Source organism: Pongo abelii, chromosome 11, assembly GCF_028885655.2.
Source record: "Pongo abelii isolate AG06213 chromosome 11, NHGRI_mPonAbe1-v2.0_pri, whole genome shotgun sequence".
Lineage (NCBI taxonomy): Eukaryota > Metazoa > Chordata > Mammalia > Primates > Hominidae > Pongo > Pongo abelii.
The window spans coordinates 106090369-106115820 of NC_071996.2; the positions used below are offsets into that span (position 1 = coordinate 106090369).

At 38.8% G+C, this 25452-nt stretch overlaps 1 protein-coding gene across 9 annotated transcripts in view; it reads right to left on the reverse strand.

Moving 5' to 3' along the window:
• Positions 1 to 25452, reverse strand: part of ICA1L (islet cell autoantigen 1 like) — a 92798-nt gene that overhangs the window by 28757 nt on the left and 38589 nt on the right. For 8 of the 9 annotated variants that reach the window (XM_009238001.3, XM_024243887.3, XM_054549005.2 and 5 more), the window contains 8 exons: positions 23380 to 23548; positions 20214 to 20286; positions 15891 to 16014; positions 14235 to 14433; positions 11945 to 12070; positions 10437 to 10535; positions 9272 to 9354; positions 6377 to 6420 (listed from right to left, as the gene is read on the reverse strand). In XM_009238001.3, the coding sequence (XP_009236276.3) occupies positions 6377 to 6420; positions 9272 to 9354; positions 10437 to 10535; positions 11945 to 12070; positions 14235 to 14433; positions 15891 to 16014; positions 20214 to 20286; positions 23380 to 23541 (910 nt within the window). In that variant the 5' untranslated portion in view covers positions 23542 to 23548. Of the gene's footprint in view, positions 1 to 6376; positions 6421 to 9271; positions 9355 to 10436; positions 10536 to 11944; positions 12071 to 14234; positions 14434 to 15890; positions 16015 to 20213; positions 20287 to 23379; positions 23549 to 23620; positions 23784 to 25452 lie in introns of those variants that run through there. The other variant, XM_024243888.2, reaches the window with a different exon arrangement.

Here is a 25452-nt window from a genome sequence, read left to right on the forward strand (position 1 = left end):
AAAAAGGAAGGAAATCCGGATACAAGCCCCATCATGGATGAACCTCAAAAGCATTAAATGAAGTGAAAGAAGCTAGACATGAGAAGACCACATATTAGATGATTCTACTTATAAATGTCCAGAAAATACAAATTCATACAAAGAAAAAGTACAGTAGTGGTTAGCTAGGGGTGGGAACAGGGATTATTGCAAATGGGCATAAGAGAGCTTACTGAGGGGATGAAAATGTTCTAAAATTGATTAATGGAAATGGTAGTGCCACTCAGTAATAAATTAAAAATCACTGACTGATACAGTTGAAATGAGTGAGTTTCATAATACATAAAGTATATCTTGATAAAGCTGTTTTAAAAGAAAACTTGTAAGATATAGGAAAATTAAAATTTTGAGGGAATATAGCCTTAAAGAAAGAAAGAAAGATGGCTGGGCATGGTGGCTCACATCTGTAATCCCAGCACTTGAGCAGGCTGAGGCAGGAGATCACTTGAGGCCAGGAGTTCAAGACCAACCTTGGCAACAAAGCAAGACAACAACAACAACAACAACAACAAACCAGAAAGAAAAACATCAAAGTAAAGAGAAGAAAATAATAAATATAGGAACTAAAATTTATAAAACCAAAAATATTCAATAGAGAGGATTAACAAAGCCAAAAGTTGGTTTGCTAAAAGAATAATAATAATAAACCATTGGCAAGATTAATCAAGAAAAAAGGGAGAAGGAACAAATGAATATCTGAAATTTAAAAGGGGAGATAACTACTGACATGGCAAAATTTAAAAAATAAAATAATAGCATGAATAGATGTTGAGACTACAGCAACGTTCGTTATATTTCCTTTGTGACTTAAAAAAATGTTCTGTATTTGTGGGGTATAGGATCATATGCAAATGTAATTAGTTAACCTTTTGAACACATTTTGAAGCTAGGTTAGGTATACGAGTTCATGATTACAACGGTCTCTTACATTGTTTCTTTTATCCGTATAATCTATTTATGTGTGTACTTGAAAATACCTCGGCCGGGCACTGTGGCTCACACCTGTAATCCCAGCACTTCGGGAGGCTGAGGTGGGCGGATTGCTTTGAGCCCAGGAGTTCGAGATCAGCCTGGGCAATATGGTGAAACCCAGTCTCCAAAAAAAATACAAAAAAATAGCTGGGCGAGGTAGCACACACCTATAGTCCCAGCTACTTGGGAGGCTGAGGTGGGAGGATCACCTGAACCCGGGAAGTCAAGGCTGTAGTGAGCCATGATTGCACCACTGCACTCCAACGTGGCTGACAGGAGTAAGACTGTCTCAAAAAAAAAAAAAGAAGAAAAGGAAAAAAAAAGAAAATATTTTTTCTTTTATTTATTGGTCACCTACTATGTGCTGTGGAGTTTCTCAATATTCCCTCTATCCCTAATGTCCCTGGTAAGATAGGCATAAATAACTTCTATTTCAGATGAGACAACTGAGAGAGCCATGAATGTTATGTTTCAAAAAGCCAGGATCCAAACTCAGATTTTTCTGTTTTCAAAGCTTGTACTCTTTTTTACCACAGTAGTTCAAATATATGTCGACTGTATATATAACATGTATTTATTTTTTAAAGATAACACAAATTTCAGTATGAGGGAAAACTCAGAACTTAATCATGCAACCCTATAAATTGGACTTTTGCATTTAAAAGCACCTATCTTTGGGGAGAGGAGGCAGGGCAAGCTGGCTTAATAGAACTCTCCAGCCATCATTTCCCCCCTGTACCCCACAGGAACACCAAATTGAACAATTATCCATACAAGAAAGAACCTTCATAACAACCAAACATTGGGTGAGAGATCACAGTACCTGGTTTTAACTACGTACCACTGAAAGAGGCACTGAAGAAGATAGGAAAGACAGTCTTGAATTGCCAACACCACCATTCCGCCATCTCTTGGCAGCGGCCACATGGTGTGGAGAGAGAATCTGTGCTTGTGGGAGGGAGAGTGCAGTGATTGTGGGACTTTGCATTAGAACTCAGTGCTGCCTGCCACAGCTGAAAGTAACATGGGGCAGAATTCAGCCAGTACTCACAGAGGGGGCAGTTAGACCAGCTCCAGCCAGTGGGGAACCGCCCATCCCACTGGTCAGAATCTGAGTTCCAGCAAGCCCCACCACGGCAAGCTAAAGCACTCTGGGGTTCTAAATAAACTTGAAAGGCAGTCTAGGCCACAAGCACTGCAATTCCGGGGCAAGTCCTGGTGTTGTGCTGGGCTTGGAGCCAGTGGAGTTAGGGTACATGTGACCTAGTGAGATACCAGCCAGCCAGTCAGCCAAGGAAGTGCTTACATCACCCCTCCTCCAATCCCAGGCAATGCAGCTCACAGCTCCAGGAGAAACTCCGCTTGAAGAGAGGAGAAAGGAGAGTAAAGGGGACTTTGTCTTTGTCTTGCAACTTGGATACCAGCTCAGCCACAGTAGGATAGGGGACAAGGTAGAGTCCCAAGGCCCTCATTCCAAGCCCTAGCTCCCAGATCACATTTTTAGACATACCTAGGGCCGGAAGGGAATGCGCTGCCCTAAAGGGAAGGACCCAGTCCTGGAAGGATTTATCATCTGATGACTAAGAGACCCTGGGCCCTGAATAAACATCAGCAGCACCAGGCAATACTCACCATGGGACTTGGGTAAGACCCAAGGCTGTGCCGGCTTCAGGTGTGACCCAGTGCATTCTAAGCTATGGTGCCCACAGGGAGAGACTTCCTCTGCCTGAGGTAAGGAGAGGAAAGAGTAAAGGAACCTTTTATTGCAGCTTGGGCACCAGCTTGGCCACAGTGGGGTAGAGAACCAAGAAGTCACCTGGGGTCCTCAGTTCTAGCCCTTGGCTTCTGGATGGCATTTCTGGACCTGCCCTGGGCTAAAGGGGAGCCCACTACCTTGAAGGGAGAGTCCTAAAAATGGCAGCATTCACCATAAGCTGACTGAAGAGCCTTTGGGCCTTGGGTGAGTATCAGCAATAGCCAGGCAGTACCTGCTGCAGGGAGAGACTCCTTCCACATGAGGAAAAAAAGAGGGAAGAGTGGGAAGGATTTTGTCTTACAGCTTGGGTGCCAGCTCAGCTGGTGTAGAATCGAGAACCAAGTAGATTCCTAAGGTTCCTGACTCTAGGCCCTGGCTCCCAGATGGCATTCTGGGATCTGCTCTAGGCTGGGGAGTAGCTTGCCACCCTGAAGAGAAGGACACAAGCCAGGCTGGATTTGCTTGCTGCCGATGGTAGAGCCCTTGGGCCTTGAGTGAATATTGGCAGTAGCCAAGGAGTGGTAACTGGAGGCCCAGGCTGAGACCCAGTATTTTGCTGGCTTTGGAGAAACTCCATGTGTTTTGGGGGAAGTAAGGGGAAAGAACAAGAGTCTCTGCCTGGTAATACAGGGAATTCTCCCAGATCTTACCCAAGACCACCACGGCAGTATCTCTACAATTGTGCAAGAGCCACAGCATTACTGGGCTTGGGGTACCCCTGCCAATGCAGATAACAGCTACAATGACCAAAGATTTAGATGACAACAACTCAATGTTCTTTGAATACTTGGAAAACTTTCCCAAGAAGGACAGGTACAAACAAGCCCAGACTACAAAGACTATAATAAATATGTAACTCTTCAATGCCCAGACATCAACAAACATCCACAAGCATCAAGACCATACAGGAAAGCACGACCTCATAAAACAAACTAAATAGTGTACTAGTGACCAATCCTGAAGTGACAGAGATATGTGACCTTTCAGAGAGAGAATTCAAAATAGCTGTTTTGAGGAAGCTCAATGAAATTCAAGATAACACAGAGAAGGAATTCAGAATTCTATCAGGTAAACTTAACAAAGAGATTAAAATAACTTTTAAAAATCAAGCAGAAATTCCAGAGTTGAAAAATTCAATTGATATAGTGAAGAACGCATCAGAGTCAACAGGAGTATTGATCAAGCAGAAGAAAGAATCAGTGAGTTTGAAGACCGGTTATCTGAAAATACAGTCAGAGGAGACAAAAGAAAAGAGAATAGGCCAGGTGCAGTGCCTCACGCCTGTAATCCCAGTACTACGAGAGGCCAAGCGGGTGGATCACCTGAGGTCAGGAGTTCAAGACTAGCCTGGGCAGCATGGAGAAACCCTGTCTCTACTAAAAATACAAAATTAACCAGGCATGGTAGTGCATGCCTGTAATCCCAGTTATTTGGGAGGCTGAGGCAGGGGAGAATCGTTTGAACCCAGGAGGCGGAGGTTCAACAGCCTGGGCAACAAGAGTGAAACTCCATCTCAAAAAAAAAAAAAAAAAAATTAGCTGGGCATGGTAGCAGGCGCCTGAGGCAGGAGAATCACTTGAACCCAGGAGGCAGAGGTTGCAGTGTGCTGAGATTGTGCCATTGCACTCGAGTCTGGGTGACAGATTGAAATTCTGTCTCAAAAAACAAAAACAAAAAAAGAATAAAAAACAATGAAGCATGTCTACAGGATCTAGAAGATAGCCTCAGAAGGGCAAATATAAGAGTTATTGGCCTTAAAGAGGAGGTAGAGAAAGAGATGGGGTAGAAAGTTTATTCAAAGGGGGTAATAACAGAGAACTTCCCAAACCTAGAGAAAGATACCACTATCCAAGTACAAGAAGGTTATAGAATACCAAGCAGATTTAACCCAAAGAAGACTACCTCAAGGCATTTAGTAATCAAACTCCCAAAGGTCAAGGATAAAGAAAAGATCCTAAAAGCAGCAAAAGAAAAGAAACAAATCACATACAATGAAGCTCCAAAACGTCTGGCAGTAGACTTTTCAGTGGAAACCTTATAGGCCAGGAGAAAGTGGCATGACATTTAAACTGCTGAAGGAAAAAAACTTTTACCCAAGCATAGTATATCCAGCAAAAATATCCTCCAAAAATTGTTGCAGTAAGTCAGGGACCCCGAACAGAGGGACCGGCTGAAGCCATGGCAGAAGAAGATTTCATGGACATTTATTAGTTCCCCAAATTAATACTTTTATAATTTCTTATGCCTGTCTTTACTGCAGTCTCTGAACATAAATTGTGATGATTTCATGGACACTTATCACTTCCCCAATCAATACCCTTGTGATTTCCTATGCCTATCTGTATTTTAATCTCTTAATCCCATCATCTTTGTAAGCTGAGAAGGATGTATGTCGCCTCAGGACCCCGTGATTATTGCATTAACTGCACAAATTGTAGAGCATGTGTGTTTGAACAATATGAAATCTGAGCACCTTGAAAAAAGAACAGGATAACAGCAATGTTCAGGGAACAAGAGAGAGAACCTTAAACTCTGACTGCTGGTGAGGCAGGCAGAACAGAGCCATATTTCTCTTCTTTCAAAAGCAAATAAGAGAAATATCACTGAATTCTTTTTCTCAGCAAGGAACATCCCTGAGAAAGAATGTGTCCTTGAGGGGTGGCCTCTAAAATGGCCGCTTTGGGGGCAGCTGTCTTTTACGGTCATAGATAGGGGATGAAATAAGCCCCAGTCTCCTGTAGCACTCCCAGGCTTATTAGGACGAGGAAATTCCTGCCTAATAAATTTTGGTCAGACCGGTTGTCTGCTCTCAAACCCTGTTTCCTGATAAGATGTTATCAATGACAATGGTGCCCGAAACTTCATTAGCAATTTTAACTTCGCCCCAGTCCTGTGGTCCTGTGATCTCGCCCTGCCTCCATTTGCCTTGTGATATTCTATTACCTTGTGAAGTAGGTGATCTCTGTGACCCACACCCTATTCGCATACTCCCTCCCCTTTTGAAAGTCTCTAATAAAAACTTGCTGGTTTTGCGGCTTGTGGGGCATCACGGAACCTGCTGACATGCAATGTCTCCCCCGGATGCCCAGCTTTAAAATTTCTCTCTTTTGTACTCTGTCCCTTTATTTCTCAGACCAGCCAACACTTAGGGAAAATAGAAAAGAACCTACCTGAAATATCGGGGGTGAATTTTGCCTGATAAAAAATGAAGGAGAAACAGACTTGCCCAGACAAAACAAAAGCTGATGAAGGCTGGGCGCGGTGGCTCACACCTGTAATCCCAGCACTTCAGGAGGCCGAGGCGGGCGGATCACAAGGTCAGGAGATTGAGACCATCCTGGCTACTACAGTGAAACCCTGTCTCTACTAAAAATACAAAAAAAATTAGCTGGGCCTGGTGGCGGGCGCCTGTAGTCCCAGCTACTCAGGAGGCTGAGGCAGGAGAATGGCATGAACCCGGGAGGCAGAGCTTGCAGTGAGCCGAGATCGCGCAACTGCACTCCAGCCTGGGGGACAGAGCAAAACTGTCTCAAAAAAAAAAAAGGCTGTGATAAACTATTTTGACATTTAAAATGTGACCATTTCCAAGTAATAAATTTACCATCTTACCTTGTTCACTCTCAAAGCTTGCTTCCTCATCAGACAAAACTAGCCTGAAGTAAAAACAAAAAAAAAAATGTAGATTTTTTGTTATAATACACTTGTGATTCATATTCCCCAAACAGTTTTATATGGTTAAAAAAATTTTCTACTCAGGAAACATAAAATCATTGTCCACTAGATCCCCTAAAATCTATATCTGGTGAATTTCCTACTTCTTTTATAGATCTATACAAACCTTTCACCCCTTATTCCTTCAATAAACATTTACTGAGTATCTACAAAGCACCAGGCATCATGCTCAGTACTCAATCTTCAAGAACCTTCACCATCAAAACCATAGAGTAAGAAGTTTCATTTTCAAGCCTTGAAAGGTTTTAAGAACACTTGTGAACTCAATCAAGGGAATGAAGAACTCCAGAAAAGATGGAGTACCCTATTTTGAACAACGAAGTGATGTTTGCAAGACACGTTAGCCTAAAATATCCTTAATCAGTACTAATTTTGGATATTTATAGCATCTATCTGATATAATAGACAAAAAGTTAAGACAAAGAAATTGGGCCGGGCGCAGTGGCTCACGCCTGTAATCCTAGCACTTTGGGAGGCTGAGACGGGCGGATCACGAGGTCAGGAATTCGAGACCAGCCTGACCAACGTGGTGAAACCCTATCTCTACTAAAAATACAAAAATTAGCCGGGTGTGGTGGCGCGTGCCTGTAATCCCAGCTACCCAGGAGGCTGAGGCAGGAGAATCACTTAAACCTGGGAGGTGGAGGTTGCAGTGAGCCTAGATCATGCCACTGCACTCTAGCCTGGGTGCAGTTGCTAGTACTGAAAGTTGTTTTTAATAAATCTTTAAAGATACTTAAAAATCTATACAGTATTTACATGTAAATACTACACAAATAAACCTACAGAGAAAATAAATACTCATGACCTGAAATGAAATTTTCCCTAACAGTATTATGTTTTTTTAAAGAACTTGGATGGAAGGGAAGGTGAAGAGCTTGGCCATCTATTAGTCAGTTTACTTGAAAAGTAGCTCTCATAATGCTAAAGATACATGAGAAGATTTTGAATAAAACTCTTGTGAAATGTGAGAATGGAAAAATTTTACTAAAATAGTTCATGTAACATATGATGATTTTAAATGTCAATATAGGTCAGGCGTGATGGCTTACTCCTGTAATCCCAGCACTTTGGGAGGCTGAAGTGAGCAGATCACTTGAGGTCAGGAGTTCGAGACCAGCCTGGCCAACATAGTGAAACTCCATCTCTACTAAAAAATACAGAAATTAGCTGGGCTTAGTAGTGCATGCCTGTAATCCCAGCTACTCGAGAGGCAGAGGCAGGAGAATCACTTGAACCTGGGAGGGGGAGGTGGCAGTGAGCTGAGATTGTGCCACTGCACTCCAGCCTGGACAAAAATAGTGAGACTCTGTCAAAAAAAAAAAAAAAAAAAAAAAAGTCAATATATAAATTCACAAATTTAATTTATAACTAGACATTTGATCAATGTTTATCTTAAAACATACATTCAAGTTAGCAAAAAAAAAATTGGTTTGGATTTCCTCATAGAGAAGATGGGAAAATGTCTTATATTACATTTGTGTCTTAGTTCATTTTGTGTTGCTATAAGAGAATACCTGAGACTGAATAATTTATAAAGAAAAGAGGTTCATTTAGTTCTGCAGGTTGGGAAGTTCAAGATCATGGCCTTGGCTTCTGGCAAGGGCTTTAGTGCTGCATCATAACATGGTAGAGAAGGTCAAAGGGGAAGTGGACATGTGCCAAGAGGCAAACTCCAAGGCACGTTGGGCTTTATAACAAACCACTCTCTCAGGATTACCTTCTACTCAACAATATATGGTTTATCACTGTTTGGCCCTTATTTCTGAGTTCGTTAATATATTGAATCTGGTTAAAGTGAGAATTAAATAGCAGCTTTGAAAGAAAAACAAAGGGACAATAATATAATAAAAGGGAAACAGGAGGCATGAAGGATGTACATGGCAACAGCCTGTATTTTCAGGTAACCAGTCCCAGTCCTATGTGTGTTATTCTGGAAACAGATTTCTGATAGTTTATTTCACAGCTGCTGGTACCTGTCCCTTTCTTCTCTCTAGCTACCCATTTCAAGAGTCACTAGAGGTACTTGTGGCTCTTAATACAAGGCTCAGTATCCCAAATGACAGACTCCTAATCACCCCAATCAGTTTGATACTTCTGTCATGTCCTTTGCCTGCTATGTTAAAAAATGGAAAAAATTTGTGTAGCATCTGGATATTAAGGAAAAAAAGGAAAAATATATATAAGGTTTCAAAACAAATTGCTAAGGTTTGAATTTCTTCTCATCAAAACTCTTGTTGAAATTTGGCCCCACCCTCAACGTGGGAGTATTGGGAGGTGGAGACCTAGTAGGAGGTGTTTGGGTCATTGGGGCAGATCTCTCATGAATGGTTTGGTGCCTTTTTCATGGTAATGAGTGAGTTCTCACTCTCATGAGATCGGATTAGTTCTCTCAGGAATGCTTCTGAATGGGTTGTTATACAGCCAGCACGCTCCTTGATTTTGCCTCTTCACACAGTCTGCTTCCCCTTTGACCTTTTCTGCCATGTTATGAAGCAAGTACTAAAGCCCTCACCAGAAACCAGGGCCATGCTCTTGAACTTCCCAGCCAGCAGAACCATGAGCTAAACTTTTTTACTTTATAAATTACCCTGTCTCAGGTATCCTGTTATAGCAACACAAAACAGACTATGACACAAATGTTTAGTGTTGATTGGAAAAATCACATAGAAATAAATATTCAGTAAGAGAAGAAACAATTCTTTCCACGTATATCATATGATGGTATCCAGGACTTCTATAACATGACACAGATGACTTATGCCTGCTTACTTATTGAGCTGTTCAGTAAGAAAACCGCCTATTTGTTCATCTTTATTGTCTTCAGTAAGCTTGCCTGGAGTGTCTTGTAGTTGCTAAGGATAAGAAAGTCAATGTTAAGTATATAGAAAGAATCTGTTTCTTCTTCTCTGCAAAGAAAATGAGAATATAAATTCTAAAGAACCATATGAAATAGGAAGTTCTGAACTAGAGAGTGAAAAATATAGGACATGTATGCTAATGTAATCTGAACTGAGCTATTGAGCTTCATATACTTGTTTCTCCTGGCTGCCTGTGCAAACTGCACATACTGTGATGTGGGGTAGCCACAGATTAGTTTAACGACTTAGTAATAGGCCTAAAGAAGACTTAAACTGTGTTGCTAGCCTGTATCACAATGCTCTAAATACAGCTAAAGATTTTCAATTTTGATTCTGAGCAGAAATTGGATATAAAATTTGCTTAAATACACAGTATGCCATACAGCGAAGCACTTATTATATTAAAAGTAAAAACAAAACAAAACAAAAAACAACCTAATTCAAGGGCATATTTGGGGCTGGAAGATGCCATGTCAGAACATGACTTTAACATCCATCCTAAACCCCAGAAATATGCAAGATATGAGCCTATCACAAATACCACATCCAGCTTGAACAAACCAGCCAGCAACACTTTCAAGCTTTACTGAAAATATGGCAGAATGAATGGTAAGTTAAAAGGTACTGAAACCTGGCATAATGTTGGTATCATGAACCATATCCATGACATCAGTATAAAAGTAAAACAAAGTCTTTCTCTGACTTCTAATACTGTCAGGTAGGTAATCTGGTCATTTTTGAGAGCACATGACCACTTTCCATCACTTGTTCCTCTTAAGATTTTCCTTTCCCTAGCCTTTTCTTATCTCCTTTGCATTTAAATTTTCTTTTTTACTTTCTCCCTCTTTGTCCCTGTCCTACTAGTATCTTGAGCCTGCCAGCAGTATTCCTATGTATTTCAGTGTTGCTGGCAACATTTGCAGTTAGGAAAGTGCTGACCCTTGGCTGAAGGAAAATGTTTCTCAATGTTTTGTAAATTTTAAATTAACCTTGGTTAAAAAAAAAAAATAGTTTCAATGTTATCACCCAAATGAAGTGTAATACATCTAAACAAGAGAACATGGAACACAATGTACCTTGAGAGCTACAAAATCATACGGATGAAAGCCAATACAGGCTTCATGAATTTGGGACATCATTCGAGCTGTTTTCTCCCAGAATCCAAGCAGTGTTCTCTGCAAAAAAAAAAGAAAAGGTGACACTACAGTTCTGCTTCCCCTCCATGATTTTTTAAGTGCTATATTTCCTTACTAGTTTAGTAGATGAACAGTTGCCAATTAATAAGAAGCAGGAACTAAATTCAATTTTCCAAGTTTAGGGAACCATAAAGCACTGCAAATAGTACTTGTGCAAAAGAATCGGCACGTGTGGGTGTTAACTGTATAAACAGCACAGGAATACACACTGGAGCCACCTAGAGAGTGACTGCAACTAAGAGAATGAAAACTTAGGGACCAGAACATCTGAGATATCAAAAAGGGAAATGTTAAAAGCACAAAAATACCAATCTCTGTTAAAGGAGGAACATATGTGTAATCTTTATGTTTATGGGAATATATAAAACTTTTTAATTGCAGAAAAATTACATTTACCACTAAATCTGGCCTTTCATCTAGAGTTCAAGAAAGATTTGCCAAAAAATGTGTTCTCAAGCTAACTCAAGTAATTAGAAATTTTCCTTGCTGCTTCAAGGTTCCTGATTAAAGTGAGGAGGATGAATGGAGACAATAAAGGAGAACTGAACTCATAGCTATTGTGTTTCAGGCAAGATGCTAAACAGATATCGCACACTGTAATTTTCAAGTGCATCCTGTCTCCATTCCTGAATCCCACAGTACTGAACTGAAATAGGCAGACTCCCTAAAAGCAGGAGTGAATGTCCATTTCCTGTAGTTTATTACTCTTTTCTTATGTAAGTACAGTTTATTCAATTTTTTCCATTTAAAAATATATGTAAAAATCAATAACTGCTACTTATTAATATCTAACTTATTCATTGTGTGTTATTTATATGTGATTTGTGGTACTATAAGCACAAGTGAGACTTCTGAGGTTAAAGTGATATGGGATGGCAACTTGACAGAATGAAAAGAACATATAAATTAGAAATAGAAAACTGGTTTCTAAGCCCAACATTGCCATTCACTTTAATTCTCATAGGTGTCACTTTCCTCATCCATAAAATGACAGAAAAGCTTTTAAACTTTTTGGGGCACAGAATCTTTGCTTCAGATGAAATTGTATGTAGAACTTTAAACCCAGAAGTGGAACAGCTCTGGTTAAACCAGGGCAAATGGGCCTTAAGTTTTGCCTCTTCAACATTCCCCTCTTCAACCTCAAATGGTCCCTAAGTCTCTCTCTCTCTCCTATGACACCAAAGAGAAGAGCTACAGAAGTAGACAGTCTCTAAGGTCTTTTTCAGGACTTTTTGACTCTCTGACTTTCATAACCTCAATAAAGCAATTATAGCAAAGTCAAAGGAATCTAATCACACATAAATTTTTACACCCTTTAGACAACTTTTAAAAAGAAATCTCACCACTCATCTTTACTGCAAGGACATGCTGACCATGGAGGTGGGTACCTGGTAGGTAGTGAGCGAATGAGATAGCATATTGCAGCGACTAGCTCCAAGTAAATCCACTTTCTGACAAACATCCATCTTTAACTTGTCAAAAGAAGCTTTGCTATTTCTCACTTGCATCTGTACCTGCAATAAAAATGCTAATTTTTATTACAGATATATAGTATAAATATAGTATATTATTACAGATATAAATATAGTATACAGGTTCATAATAAATATTTTCAGAAATGAATTATAATAAAGACTAATTTCTTTTCCCTGTATCATTAGTATTTCATGAGTAATGATGAAGATTTTGGCTACTGTTAGTAATTGTAGGAGATTCTTTCCAGAAGATATCTTTATGCTGAGAAAGTATGAGATAATAGATGGAAAGCCAATAGTTTTTTAAAAAGTATTCCAAATAAAAAGAAACATCTAAAACTATTCATGGATAGCACTTGGCTTAAGAGCAGAAGAAGAAATGGAAAGGGCACCTCGTTAAAGCACTGAGAAACATTAACAATATTTCTGAATCATGCAGATATTTATAAATTCCAGTAGAGGCCTATTATATTTCTTGAATAAATGGTGAGTCATGCCATCAGGTAGTGTGAATACTCAACTTTTTAATATGTTAATTTATTCAACAAATATAAGGTACCTATTATATGCTAGGCATTGTTCTAGGCACTGAGATATTGTGCTGAACAAAACAATGTTCTTCCCCACCATCCTTGGGTAGGGAGGCACAGGTAAAAAAAGAAGTAAATAAATATATAGTTGCAAAGGTAGCAAATAAGTAAACAGAAATGAGTGACTGATGACATGGAAGTCCTTGGTGAGATCACGCATGATGTTTGAACTGGGACAGAAAGATGATGAGCAGGCTACGCTAAGACCCTGGGGAGAGCATTCCAGAACTAGGGACAAGCAAGGACAAAGGTCCTGAGAGTGGGAGGGGGTGAAGACCTTATCATGTTAGAAGAACAAGAAACAAGGAGGTAGAGCACATTCTTCCCGGAGTGTAGGAAGCAAGTACAACATGTGGTTGTGGAGGGACCAGGGATCATGCCATGCAGGGTTTTTAGGGTCCAGATAGGAACTTGGATTGTATTTGATGTGGTTTGGCTGTGTCCCTGCCCAAATCTCATCTTGAATTCCCACATGTTATAGGAGGGACCTAGTGAGAGATAATTGAATCATGGGGGCAGGTCTTTCCCATGCTGTTCTTGTGATAGTGAATAAGTCTCACGAGATCTGATGGTTTTAAAAGAGAGTTTCCCTATACAAGCTCTTTTTGCCTGCCACCATCCATGTAAGATATGACTTGCTCCTCCTTGCCTTCTACGATGATTGTGAGGCCTCCCCAGCCACGTGGAACTGTAAGTCCATTAAATCTCTTTATCTTCCCAGTCTTGGGTATGTCTTTATCAGCAGCATGAAAATAGACTAATACATTATTCTTCTTTTAAAAATTGAGGTGAAAGTTGCATAACATACAATTAGCAATTTTAAAGTGTTCAATTAAGTGGCATTTAGTGCATTCACAATGTTGTTCAATCACTCCCTTGGACTGTATTCTCACTGTCAAAGATTGTAAAAGGGATGGAATACGAGGTTGTTGTGGCCTGAGGCCATGTTTTCACCTACTTCATAGGGCTGTTGTGTGTAATCAATGAGGCAAACCACTTAATAGCTGGCCCAGAGTCAGGCTCCATCAGTATTAAATATTATGATTTCTATTATGGGTTCTCTATTTATGAAATGAATGATAAAATGAATTTTATTATTTATGTATAGTATAATTAGGGGCTATAATTTATAATAAGGAGTTTATTTAGCAAAAACATATGTTCATACATAGTTGCTTAGGAAGTCTGTGGCCAAACTTTGTATTGTGACAGAATAAAAATTTTGATAAACTTCATATTTCCTTATAATTAGCAATCATTTTACATGAATTTTTACTTACATTCCTTTTGTCCCTCTGTAATAAACTATTTTCTTCCTGCAAACAAATCTCAAAAGTCCAAGCAAGCAACATTAAAGAAGTAATTTAGATCTATCATGAGACAGATTAAAAAATTAATAAAAAAGGTAGATGGTGTGAAGATGCCACTCCAGGAGTAAAAATAAAAGTGTGACAAACTTTTGTACTTCAACTACAGTCTCCAAGCAACCAAGAATATATAATGAAACATATATTTACCAAAAAACATCTGAAATTTTATTATCTTAATTAAATTATTCTGTGGCAGTTCCATATGTCATACACCAAGAAAAGGAAAGGGATACATTTTCATACTTTTCTAAACTTTTCCATTTGCTTTAAGGTGTCTGGGTCCAGCTCTTGGGATACATCTTTCATCCACAGCAGAGCTCCTCTGTATTCTGTGCGCGCCTGCTCCATCCGATTAATTGTCATCAAGGTATCAGATACTGCCCTTTGACTGAATGTTGCTACTTCTTGCTTCAGACGAGACAGTGGAGTACACAGGGCCAATCTAATGGCAGAGAGGTAAAAATCAGAGGGTTGAACACATCATAAGTCAAACAAAACAAAGGTTTAAACCAATGAAAAAGCATATTTGCTAACAAGATGAATCTACAAGTAAAAAATTATTCAGTTCCCTAAGGAGATTTTGAAAGCAAATAAGGATCATATAGCCAACTCTGAATTATCAATAAAGATGTGTTGGCCGGGTGCGGTGGCTCACGCCTGTAATCCCAGCACTTTGGGAGGCCAAGGCGGGCAGATCGCCTGAGGTCAGGAGTTTGAGACCAGCCTGGCCAACACGGCGAAACCCTGTCTCTACTAAAAATGCAAAAAATTACCTGGGCGTGATGGTGGGTGCTTGTAATCCCAGCTACTTGGGAGGCTGAGGCAGGAGAATCACTTGAACCCGGGAGGTGGAGGTTGCAGCAAGCCGAAATGGCGCCACTGCATTCCAGCCTGGGCAACAGAGCGAAACTCCATCTCAAAAAAAAAAAAAAAAAAAAAAAGCGTCTACACCTCCTCCCTTGTTACTTTAGGAAATACGTCATTTTTGCAATACTTTGGATGTTATTCCATGTATAAATAACCTGCCAAGTAAATCTGCCATTTAGAAAACAGTTCTGAGGGGAACAGAGAACCTGCATTCATAAAGCATAATCCAATTAACAGAAAGCCTTTCATTTGACAAGTTCAGGGAAAACCTGGGTTTTGCTAGCAGAACTAATGAGTATGGAGTTCTTAGCAGCTGAGGATGAGGACAAGATAACAAGTATTTAAGAAACACAAATTAAATCCAATTCTTCCTTTTTGCTTAGTGACCATTGGAGGGCCCTGTACTTAGTACCTCCACGTCACTTCCTTCAAGATAAGACTTTTGCACTGATGTGATGTTTCAGAATAAAGCTATATAAACTGCACACCATCATTATAGGTCTGATAAGGACTGTTTTATTCTTCTTAAATGCAAAAGATTTGGGCTAGGTTTAGTAATTACAGGAGATTCTTTGCAGTAGGTATCATTATATTAGAAACTGATAATAACTGGAAAGTATGTAATTAAGAAGAAAAAATTTCTTCTACTTAAAAAGTACCACTATATTTATAGTATAATATCAAAAAGTGAAATTGGAAATACATATTTTTAAGATGTTAGTCATTCTGTGACTGTTACATTAAACCAGTTGAGAAATATAACTGACACTTGTCTGATTTTAGGGGAAATAAAAGAAATATAAATACAGGCCTAAAGGTTATTTCTAGAAATTAAGCAACCAAGGACATCAATCATTAAATAATTATTTTGAATACAAAATTAGTAATTAAGAATTAGGTGTCACAACATAACTGCAATATATTTCTCTTTAACCCTTTATTAGTGACCTTTACAAATATGCAAATTTAAGTATATATGTCAAAACTGTCAGATTGACTACAGATTCAAGATAATGAACAACCATGGTAAACCTTTGCTTGGCTGAAGAACAAAGTGCCTTGCCAGTGGCATCCATCATTTTGCCAGCTTGAGTTGCATCCCGTTCTGCTTGAAACTTTAAAAAGAGCCCTAGCTCATTTTCTTCCTCTGATATAACTAGGAAAAAAATTACAGTGTAGTTAATTGTTTCCTTCCATCATTTGTTTAAAACATACACACAACTAAAAATCTCACAGCAATAACTCTCTATACAAGTTTTACTTGGGGGAAGAAGAAGAGAGACTTATTTTTTTAAAAGCAATTCCTGGGCTCCATTTCCAGAGACTCTACTTTCCATAGGTCTAGGGAATCTGGCTTCTTATCAGCACTCCAGATGGTTTCGACACAGTGAATCCATGGACCTCGCTTTGAGAAGGACTGATTTTTCGTGACAAAAATCCCTCAAAACTACAAAATAAAGCCATAAATGATGCATTTTCAAATGTGCAGAGATGTATTTTAGGATCATTGCCTCTTACAAAGTATTTGTTCCCTATTTAAATTTGTTAATTTATTCTTGACTCCCTCCTGGCTTCAGTTTCCTATGCTCGGTATCGCAGACTCACAGATGTCCACAGTTCTGCTCCAGCAACCCTAAAAACTGTCATCTAGTGCACTGCTGCTGAAAGTGTGGGCCATGGACCAGTATTGGTCCAGAATCCTCTGTTACCAAGCTGTGACAAGCGAAGAAGTAAGGAAACTGAGAATAACTGTGTAGAGACTTTGAGCATTTTATATTTGTCAAATCTAATAAAGTGAGCTTATAATACATTTTTCACGTATTTTATTTCATTTTTCTAAAAGTTATTTTTTTAAAAGATGGGATCTTGCTTTGACGCCCAGCCTGGAGTGCAGTGGCTTGATCGTAGCTCACTGCAACCTCGAATTCCTGGGCTCAAGTGATCCTCCTGTCTCAGCCTCCTGAGTAGCTCAGACTACAGGCATGAGCCACAGTGGTTGGCTAATTTTTAAAAAATTATTTTAGAGGCAGGGTCTCACTATGTTGCCCACGCTGATCTCAAACTCCTAGCCTCAAGCCATCTTCCCACCTTAGCTTCCCAAAGCATTGGAATTACAGGCACGAGTCACAGTGCTCACCTAAAAATTCATTTTTATTGAATTTTACAAAGGTATCAGTTTACAACAGATTGAAAGTAAACCATGAAACAAAAAAAAGTCCTTCACCACAATTTAAGAAACACTGATCTAGTGTAAGCTGATCCTGTAACCACAATAAGACTAATAAGGGGGAAAGCCCACAGTGCTCCAATTATAAGCTTAAAGTAAATAAACAACAACAAATGTCATGCCTAATTTCATCCTACTTCACTGATAGAAAAATCAAAGTTAAAACTGAAAGGGAAGTGACTGGCTACTTGTGGGGCAGCAACAGAACTCAGGCCTTCTCATGCTGCCTCTCCACTACCCTGTCCCCGCTGCCATGCCTACAAGGGTGACCCAAGGAGAGCACAATGGTGTAATAAGGAAGGTGTCTACACAGTCTGTAGTCTCATCTCTAATAAAACCATGAACAACTGACCTGATCCAGAGCAGATGGGGTTTGGGGACTCATGCCAATTTAATGCTGATTACTTGAGAGATGTACAGTTTACACATTATTTGAATCAGAACTTCATAAAATATACCTCAATTAAAACTACTAGAAAATATTCATTTGGGTATGGTGGTTCAGAAAGCACTTTGAGTACTTGGAATACTTCATTATCAAGTATCAACTGAACATAAATGATCACTGAAGCTTACCTTTATCATTGTAGAAAGAGCAGTCAATGAGGCTGAGTCTGTGCTGCTTCTATGTTGAGACCTGCCTGCCAAAATCTACAGAGACCCCTCCCTGACGTGTTCTCCCCCGAGTCAAGAGATTCCCATAAAGTTATGGTGCTGGACTAACCTACTGCATTTGTCTGATGTTACTCCCAACAGATGTATTAATATAATCGTCTTCAAGAAATCACATATTTATACACAATCTTGAAGCAAAAATGCACAATTAAATCTATATATATGTGTTTCCCTTCCTTATTCTGAAATGCCAGAATGCTAAAAGATCTAGTGATTTCAGGGTATATAAACTTGCTGATTTTCTTCACATTTTCATTTCTATCACAGGACTCACTTGGTCCAGTGATTGTGATATATTTTACCAAGCAGTAAAAGGCCATAAGGTCATTAATAATCTGACCCCAAATTTCCTTTGTTCCTTTATCCTCCCATTAGTTTCAATGACAAACTCTTCTGCCTATGCAGGCTGTTCTCATTCTTTAAGCTCTTTAAACTCCAAGTCTCTTCTCTACATGTTCAACTTCTATAAATCCTTTAAGTTTTACCTCAATTCCTGTCTATGGAGTTGCCTTTGCCAATTACTCTAATCCACAGTTATTTTTCATTCCTAGGAATTCAGAGTTATGTCTATATCATTATTCTGAACTCAGTTACATACTACTTATATTGTCTCTCTTTTTGTGCAAAAAGTTGTTTCTCCAACTATTTCCTTGGGAAAAGCACATGGCAGGCAGTCAAAAAAATACTTGAATAATCATGCTTTATTGGATTTATTTCTTTAATGGGACAATGTATAAGCTTTGATTATAAAGCGATGAGATTAATTTACATAGCTACATGAGAAAAATTATTGATTCATTGAAATCAAATATTTATCGAGTACTGACTACATGCTAGACATTGTTTCTAGACTGGGGACACAGAAATAAAACAGAAAAATTCTGTCCTGGCCAGGTGCAGTGGCTTACGCCTGTAATCCCAACACTTTGGGAGGCTGAGGCGGGTGGATCACAAGGACAGGAGTTCAAGACCAACCTGGCCAAGATGGTGAAACCCCGTCTCTACTAAAAATACAAAAATTAGCCAGGCATGGTGGCAGGCACCTGTAATCCGAGCTACTTGGGAGGCTGAGGCAGAGAATTGCTTGAACCTGGGAGGCGAAGGTTGCAGTGAGCCAAGATCGCGCCACTGCACTCTAGCCTGGGCGACAGAGTGAGACTCCACCTCAAAAAAAAAAAAAAAAATTCTGTCCTTAAGGAGGGCATATTCTAGTGGTGGGAAGAAAAACAATGGACAAAATATATAGAATGTTGAATATTGTTAACTGGACAGGGAGTTTTGAGGGAAAGGGGTATTGTATTGTATTTTTTGTACCCTCTGAGGGCAGAGATATGCAGTTCAGGGAAGGCCTCATTTAAAAAGATGACATTTGACCAAATACCCAAAGGAAGTTAGGGATTTCAATATGCAGATATGCCTACTATGTAAGATATTAATATGGCTAAAGAGGAGAAGCTTTTAGGAGGTGTGATTAGAGAGGTAGCCATGTCCAGCAGGCCCACTGTAATTAAAAAAGGAGAAGAGATCCAAAGATTGAGTTTTAACCCGAACAAGTCCAGGAGAGAAGAGAATCAGCAAAGGCAGGATGCCAAGAAGGGTGACCAGGAGGAGGAAAACCGGGAAAGCCAAGTGAAGAAAGTGTATCAAGGCACAGGAAATAATAAATGTGTTAAATAATGTGATAAGCCAGATTTAGACAGGAGTTCGTTAATCATGACCTTGACAAGAGAAATCTGGTGGAGTGATGGGGATGAAAACTTGACTGGAGTGAGTACAAGAGAAATTGGAAGGAAAGGAACAGAGATCATGAACACAGACAATTACATCACATTTTTCTGTAAAGAGCAGCAGAGGAATGGAATTTAACTGCAAGGGCAAGTGGGAGTCAAGAAAGAGGTTTAAGTGATGGAAACAAATCCATTTCAGATGCTGCACAGGCCTGGGCATGGTGACTCACACCTGTAATCCCAGCACTTTGGGAGGTCGAGGCAGGAGGATCACTTGAGGCCAGGAGTTTGAAACCAGTCTGGGCAGCATAGTGAGACCCTGTGTCTACAAAAAAATACAAAAATTAGCTAGGTATGGTGGCACACGCCTGTAATCCCAGCTACTTGGTAGGCTGAGGTGGGAGGATCACTTGAGCCCAGGTGGTGGATACTGTAGTGAGCTGTGATCGCACCACTGCACTCCAGCCTGGGTGACAGAGAAAGACTCTGTCTCAAAGAAGAAAAAGAATATCAGCAAAAAATAAATCTGGGTCAGAGGATTTTATTAACTGAGGAAAAAAGAGAGAATACTGGGGCCTTTGAGAACAGGTAACTGTAAATATTCATATTTTGCCATAAGAAGCTATTCACAAAATTGTTCTACTTTTACATTAAATCTTTCATTTTAAAAAATGCTAATATTTATTTTAAATGGGAATTATCAGATAGATATCTATGATTTCATACCATTGAGTCTTAGCTGGTATTTCTCGACTATCTTCAGAAGTTCAGTGCATGTCTCTTGAACGGAGTGAAAAACCTTGAGATATAAATTTTATTAGGACAATTTAAAGAACCATAAACAAATATATGTTATAAGCACTCCAAAAGCATAACATTTTCTTATAAGTATTATGTCTGTTTTAAAAACATTATGTCTATTTTTCTTGGCTATGACATGCTTCAGTTTTGGTTTTACTTCCGATGTAGAAAGCACATTCCCCCATGACAGCTGGAAAAAAATGATGATAAATATATGGGAGCAAATAAAAAATTAAAACTGAAGAGTTTGTCCTCATCTCAGCTCCAAACTATCTAAATAACAACAACATAAATCTAATATAAACTGCATCAAATATTGCCAACTACAGATGAGAGAGCAGACAACCTTACAAAGTATTAACTCGAAGTCTGGCTTTTCTCTCATACTGGTCTAAACAAAACAGATTAGTGAATTTACTATAAAAATTAAATAATGTATTATAACATCAAATATAAATTATTTTTATATTCCTTTTTTAGAATTTTCTATAGATATTAATTCTTTCATTACTACTGTTGCTAATTGCTAACAGAAAAGAAATAAAATATCCAGTAGACTGTCGTTTCAAAATTAAGCACATGAAAATTTGAGATGAGGCCACACTATATACATGACATAACTCTTCACACAAATTAATAAATGTAGGTGTTCCCAGATAAACAAGCAAGCATAAGCATAATTTTTACAGTACAGATACAATGAGGACTTTTTTTTTTTTTTTTGAGACGGAGTCTCACTCTGTCGCCCAGGCTGGAGTGCAGTGGTGCAATCTCGGTTCACTGCAACCTCTGCCGCCTGGGTTCAAGCGATTCTTCTGGCTCAGCCTCCTGAGTAGCGAGATTACAGATGCCTGTTTCTGTGCCCGACTAATTTTTGCATTTTTAGTAGAGATGGGGTTTCACCATCTTGGCCAGGCTGGTCTTGAACTCCTGACCTTGTGATCCACCTGCCTCAGCCTCCCAAAGTTCTGGGATTACAGATTTTTTTTTTTTTTTTATTTTAGCAAGGCCTGTCTGTTCAGAATCTACACTAAAGAATTTTTATGTGACTTAGTTCAAGAAGACCTTGGTACTGCTATATAATATTAAGCCCTAACCCTTTTATTGTCAGATGCCTAATATCATTAAGAAGCCCGAACATTCTATCTGTGGAGCAGTTTTTATTATTATTTTGATGTTTGATCAAACCTAAAGAAGATTAATAATAAACACTAAAATCTTAAAAGGAGGAGCAGGCATCAATTTTCCTTATGAGTTTAGACATGTTTAAAGTGCATTTGGTATCTGGATTTGGCAATTGTAAAATCTGTTTTAAATGCGTATGGAAGAAGATTAGAAAAGAATGCAAAAGGCTGGGCGCGGTGGCTTACGCCTGTAATCCCAGCACTTTGGGAGGCAGAGGCGGGTGGATCGCCTGAGGTCAGGAGTTTGAGACCAGCCTGGCCAGCATGGTGAAACCCTGTCTCTACTAAAAATACAAAAATTAGCCAGCCATGGTGGCAGGCTCCTGTAATCCCAGCTATTTGGAAGCTGAGGCAGGAGAATCGCTTGAACCCGGGAAGTGGAGGTTGCAGTGAGCCGAGATCGTGCCACCGCACTCCAGCCTGGGCAACAGAGCGAGACTCCATCTCAAAAAAAAAAAAAAATACAGAAAAGATAGTTCTACTAAGATGAAGTGACTATGCTTGATTATTTTTTCCATAGGTCTTTGCAAGGTTTACGTACTATTTTTATTTTTATAATAAAACTGTTTCTCATTCTTAAAAAATAGTACAAATGTGGGAGAAAGTTCTTGGTTGATTCCAAATATTCATCTAATGGCCAGATTTACACTGAATATAAAACATGTCACCCACAGATGACCTAACAATGTAAAACAATACTGAAACCTCATATATTCCCACTTCTATGGGAATATATCTGGAACAAGTTCCTGTTGCATTAAAACATACAACACCAATAATAATAAAGTCTTCATTTTTACACATTTGTCATTGAATCCTAGGAATACTTTTCAACACAAATAGTAAAAGCTTGTTAGATTTTTGTCTATTTCCATATTTGTTTTGGCAATGAGATAAGTTTACTTTTTGCAGGATGAAAATACTTGATCAAGACCAGTTTAATTAGACCCATATTTTTAAGAATCCCACCATAATGATTATGTTCCAAGCATAACAGAATCCCTGCTTAGAAATATTTGTTAACAGTTAGCTTTAATTAGTATATATATGTTGAGTTAGTAAATCTGCATTTAAAAATTCAGACTTTTGGGCTGGGCACAGTGGCTTACCTGAGGTCAGGAGTTCGAGACCAGCCTGGCCAACGTGGAGAAACCCCGTCTCTACTAAAAATACAAAATTAGCTGGGAATGGTGGTACATGCCTGTAATCCCAGCTACTCAGGGGGCTGAGGCAGGAGAATCCCTTGAACCTAGGAGGCAGAGGTTGTAGTGAGCCAAGATCGCCCCATTGCACTCCAGCCTGGGCAACCAGAGCGAAACTCCGTCCAAAAAAAAAAAAAAAAAAATCAGACTTTTTTATTCATTTATATTACACTCTTCTCTAATTAGCCTAATTACTTTAAACCATTTATTGGTTTAAAATTGTTTCATGGCAATTATTTAAAATAAAAAACAGCCAAAAAAGGCATTAGGAAATATTTCAATAACTCTTTTAATAAAATAAAAACAATAACTATTATCTTCATTTGCTATTTGATTTTAATTATTTCAGTGAGGTATAAGACTTCATATCAAAGTACTACAAAATAGTATGACTTGATATATAATGAGTATATGGTCTCAACTGGGAATGTAATCATTAAAACTTAGCCTTGAAAACTATGCGTGCCAGAGAAACTACTTTATTCACATTTTATCTAAGTTAGTGAATACCAATTTTGCAAATTTTCAGTTTGTGAGAGCTGTGACCTCCTATTCAGAGCTCTGATTGACGGATACAACTAAACATTCTATTATCAAATTTGCATTTATCCCCATCAGCTCTCCAGTGTGAAAACCTGTTGCAGTTCCCCTTGGAGCCCCAAATAATGGCTGGTTATACACAATACATAGAATGCTCAAATTTACCTCAAGTTTAGCATCCAGTTCAGCATCAGACGCCACCAAGTGCTCATCCTCTTGTTTTCCTGTTGCTTTGATAAAGACCTGTTTAGTTTTCCAGTATTTCTTTTGCATTCTGCTGACTACTGACTGATTATCTTCTGGTCTGGGTTGCCCAAAGGAATCCATGGAGTGACTACAATGAACAGACTAAAATTAAACTTCTTTTAAAAATTCTCAATAATAGGCCGGGCACGGTGGCTCACACCTGTAATTCCAGAACTTTGGGAGGCTGAGGCGAGCGGATCACGGGGTCAGGAGATCGAGACCATCCTGGCTAACACGGTGAAACCCTGTCTCGACTAAAAATACAAAAAAAATTAGCCGGGCATGGTGGCGGGAGCCTGTAGTCCCAGCTACTCCGGAGGCTGAGGTAGAGAATGGCGTGAACCCGGGAGGCGGAGCTTGCGGTGACCCGAGATCGCGCCACTGCACTCCGACCCGAGATCGCGCCACTGCACTCCAGCCTGGGAGACAAAGCGAGACTCCGTCTCAAAAAAAAAAAAAAAAAAAAAAAAAAAAAAAACTCAATAAATATGTTTAGCTAGCCAATATTTAATCTGAAAAATGGAAAAAAGGTACTAAATGTAATTTTTTTTTAGAGTCAGGGTCTCGTTCCATCGCTCAGGCTGGAGTGTAGTGGTGCAATCATAGTTCAGAATAATGTGGGCTCAAGCAATCTCCTGCCTCAGCCTCATGCAGCACTGGGATTACAGGTGCGAACTACCACATCTGGCCCCTAATATTAATGTTCTTAGTCAGACATGCTAATGCTTGCTTTATATGGTCTAAATGTATGCTATAATTTCAACTTGCACAAGAAACAGGCAAAAGATTAATTATACTTATATTAATTTTAGATGACAAAGGTAATAAAACTTACGATTTTGCAGTTATGTCTAGAAAAAATTATATTTTATTTGACCGATATCTATAGATGTTTATTACTTTCTAAGTTTTGCTTTTGTAATAAAACTGCAAAATAAACTTGTACATACATCTTTACATACTAATATCAGTTCCTTAGGAAAATTTCCTATAGTTATAATCGCTATGTCAAACATTCATATAATATTTTCAGATATGCGAAGATTCCAACACATACTCTTTAAATATCACTCAAAGAAATATTTTAATGTCCACTAATCAACACAAAGTCCTTAAGTATAAGGGAAGATATGTTATAAAAGAAATACAGATAGACATTGTAAACTGTAAACATAAAAATTAATGTATGCCAGGTGCAGTGGCTCACGCCTGTAATCCCAACATTTTGGGAGGCCGAGGTGGGCGGATGCCAAGGTGGGTGGATCATGAGGTCAGGAGATTGAGACCATCCTGGCCAACATAGTGAAACCCTGTCTCTACTAAAATATAAAAAATTAGCCAGGCATGGTGACACGCGCCTGTAATCCCAGCTACTCAAGAGGCTGAGGCAGGAGAATCACTTGAACCCAGGAGGCAGAGGCTGTAGTGAGCCAAGATCACGCCACTGCACTCCAGCCTGGCGACAGAGCGAGACTCCGTCTCAAAAAAAAAATAAAAAATAACCTCCAAGAAGTTATTCTTAACAAGGTTAACATGGCTATATAAGGAAATGCAAATGTGAAAAGTATTTCTTTAAGGATATGTAAAAAGAATAAATACTAATAATATTTTGGATCTAAAGCCCAAATTATTCCAACAAACTGTAAAAGTAGGAACAAAAGGGAAATACTAAAGTATGTGACTCATTCGTTATTTCCAGGCACATTGATAGATGCTATTGTATTTTTCATGTTAGTAAAGAAATAGAGGTTCCCTTTCTTTTAATTTGAAGTAATTACTAATTAAATAAAAATATAATGTCTAATTTCCAAATTACTAGGGGTAAAAGAGCCAGAAAAACTTTAGCAAAAGCAAAAGACCAAGTGGGAAAAACAAGAGTAAGGCATATAACACACAGTACAAAACAAGAAGATGGAAGAAGAACAATTATATTATTTAGTATGATAGATGCAAACTTCTTTTTAAATACAAAGAATCTCAAATCATAAAAAA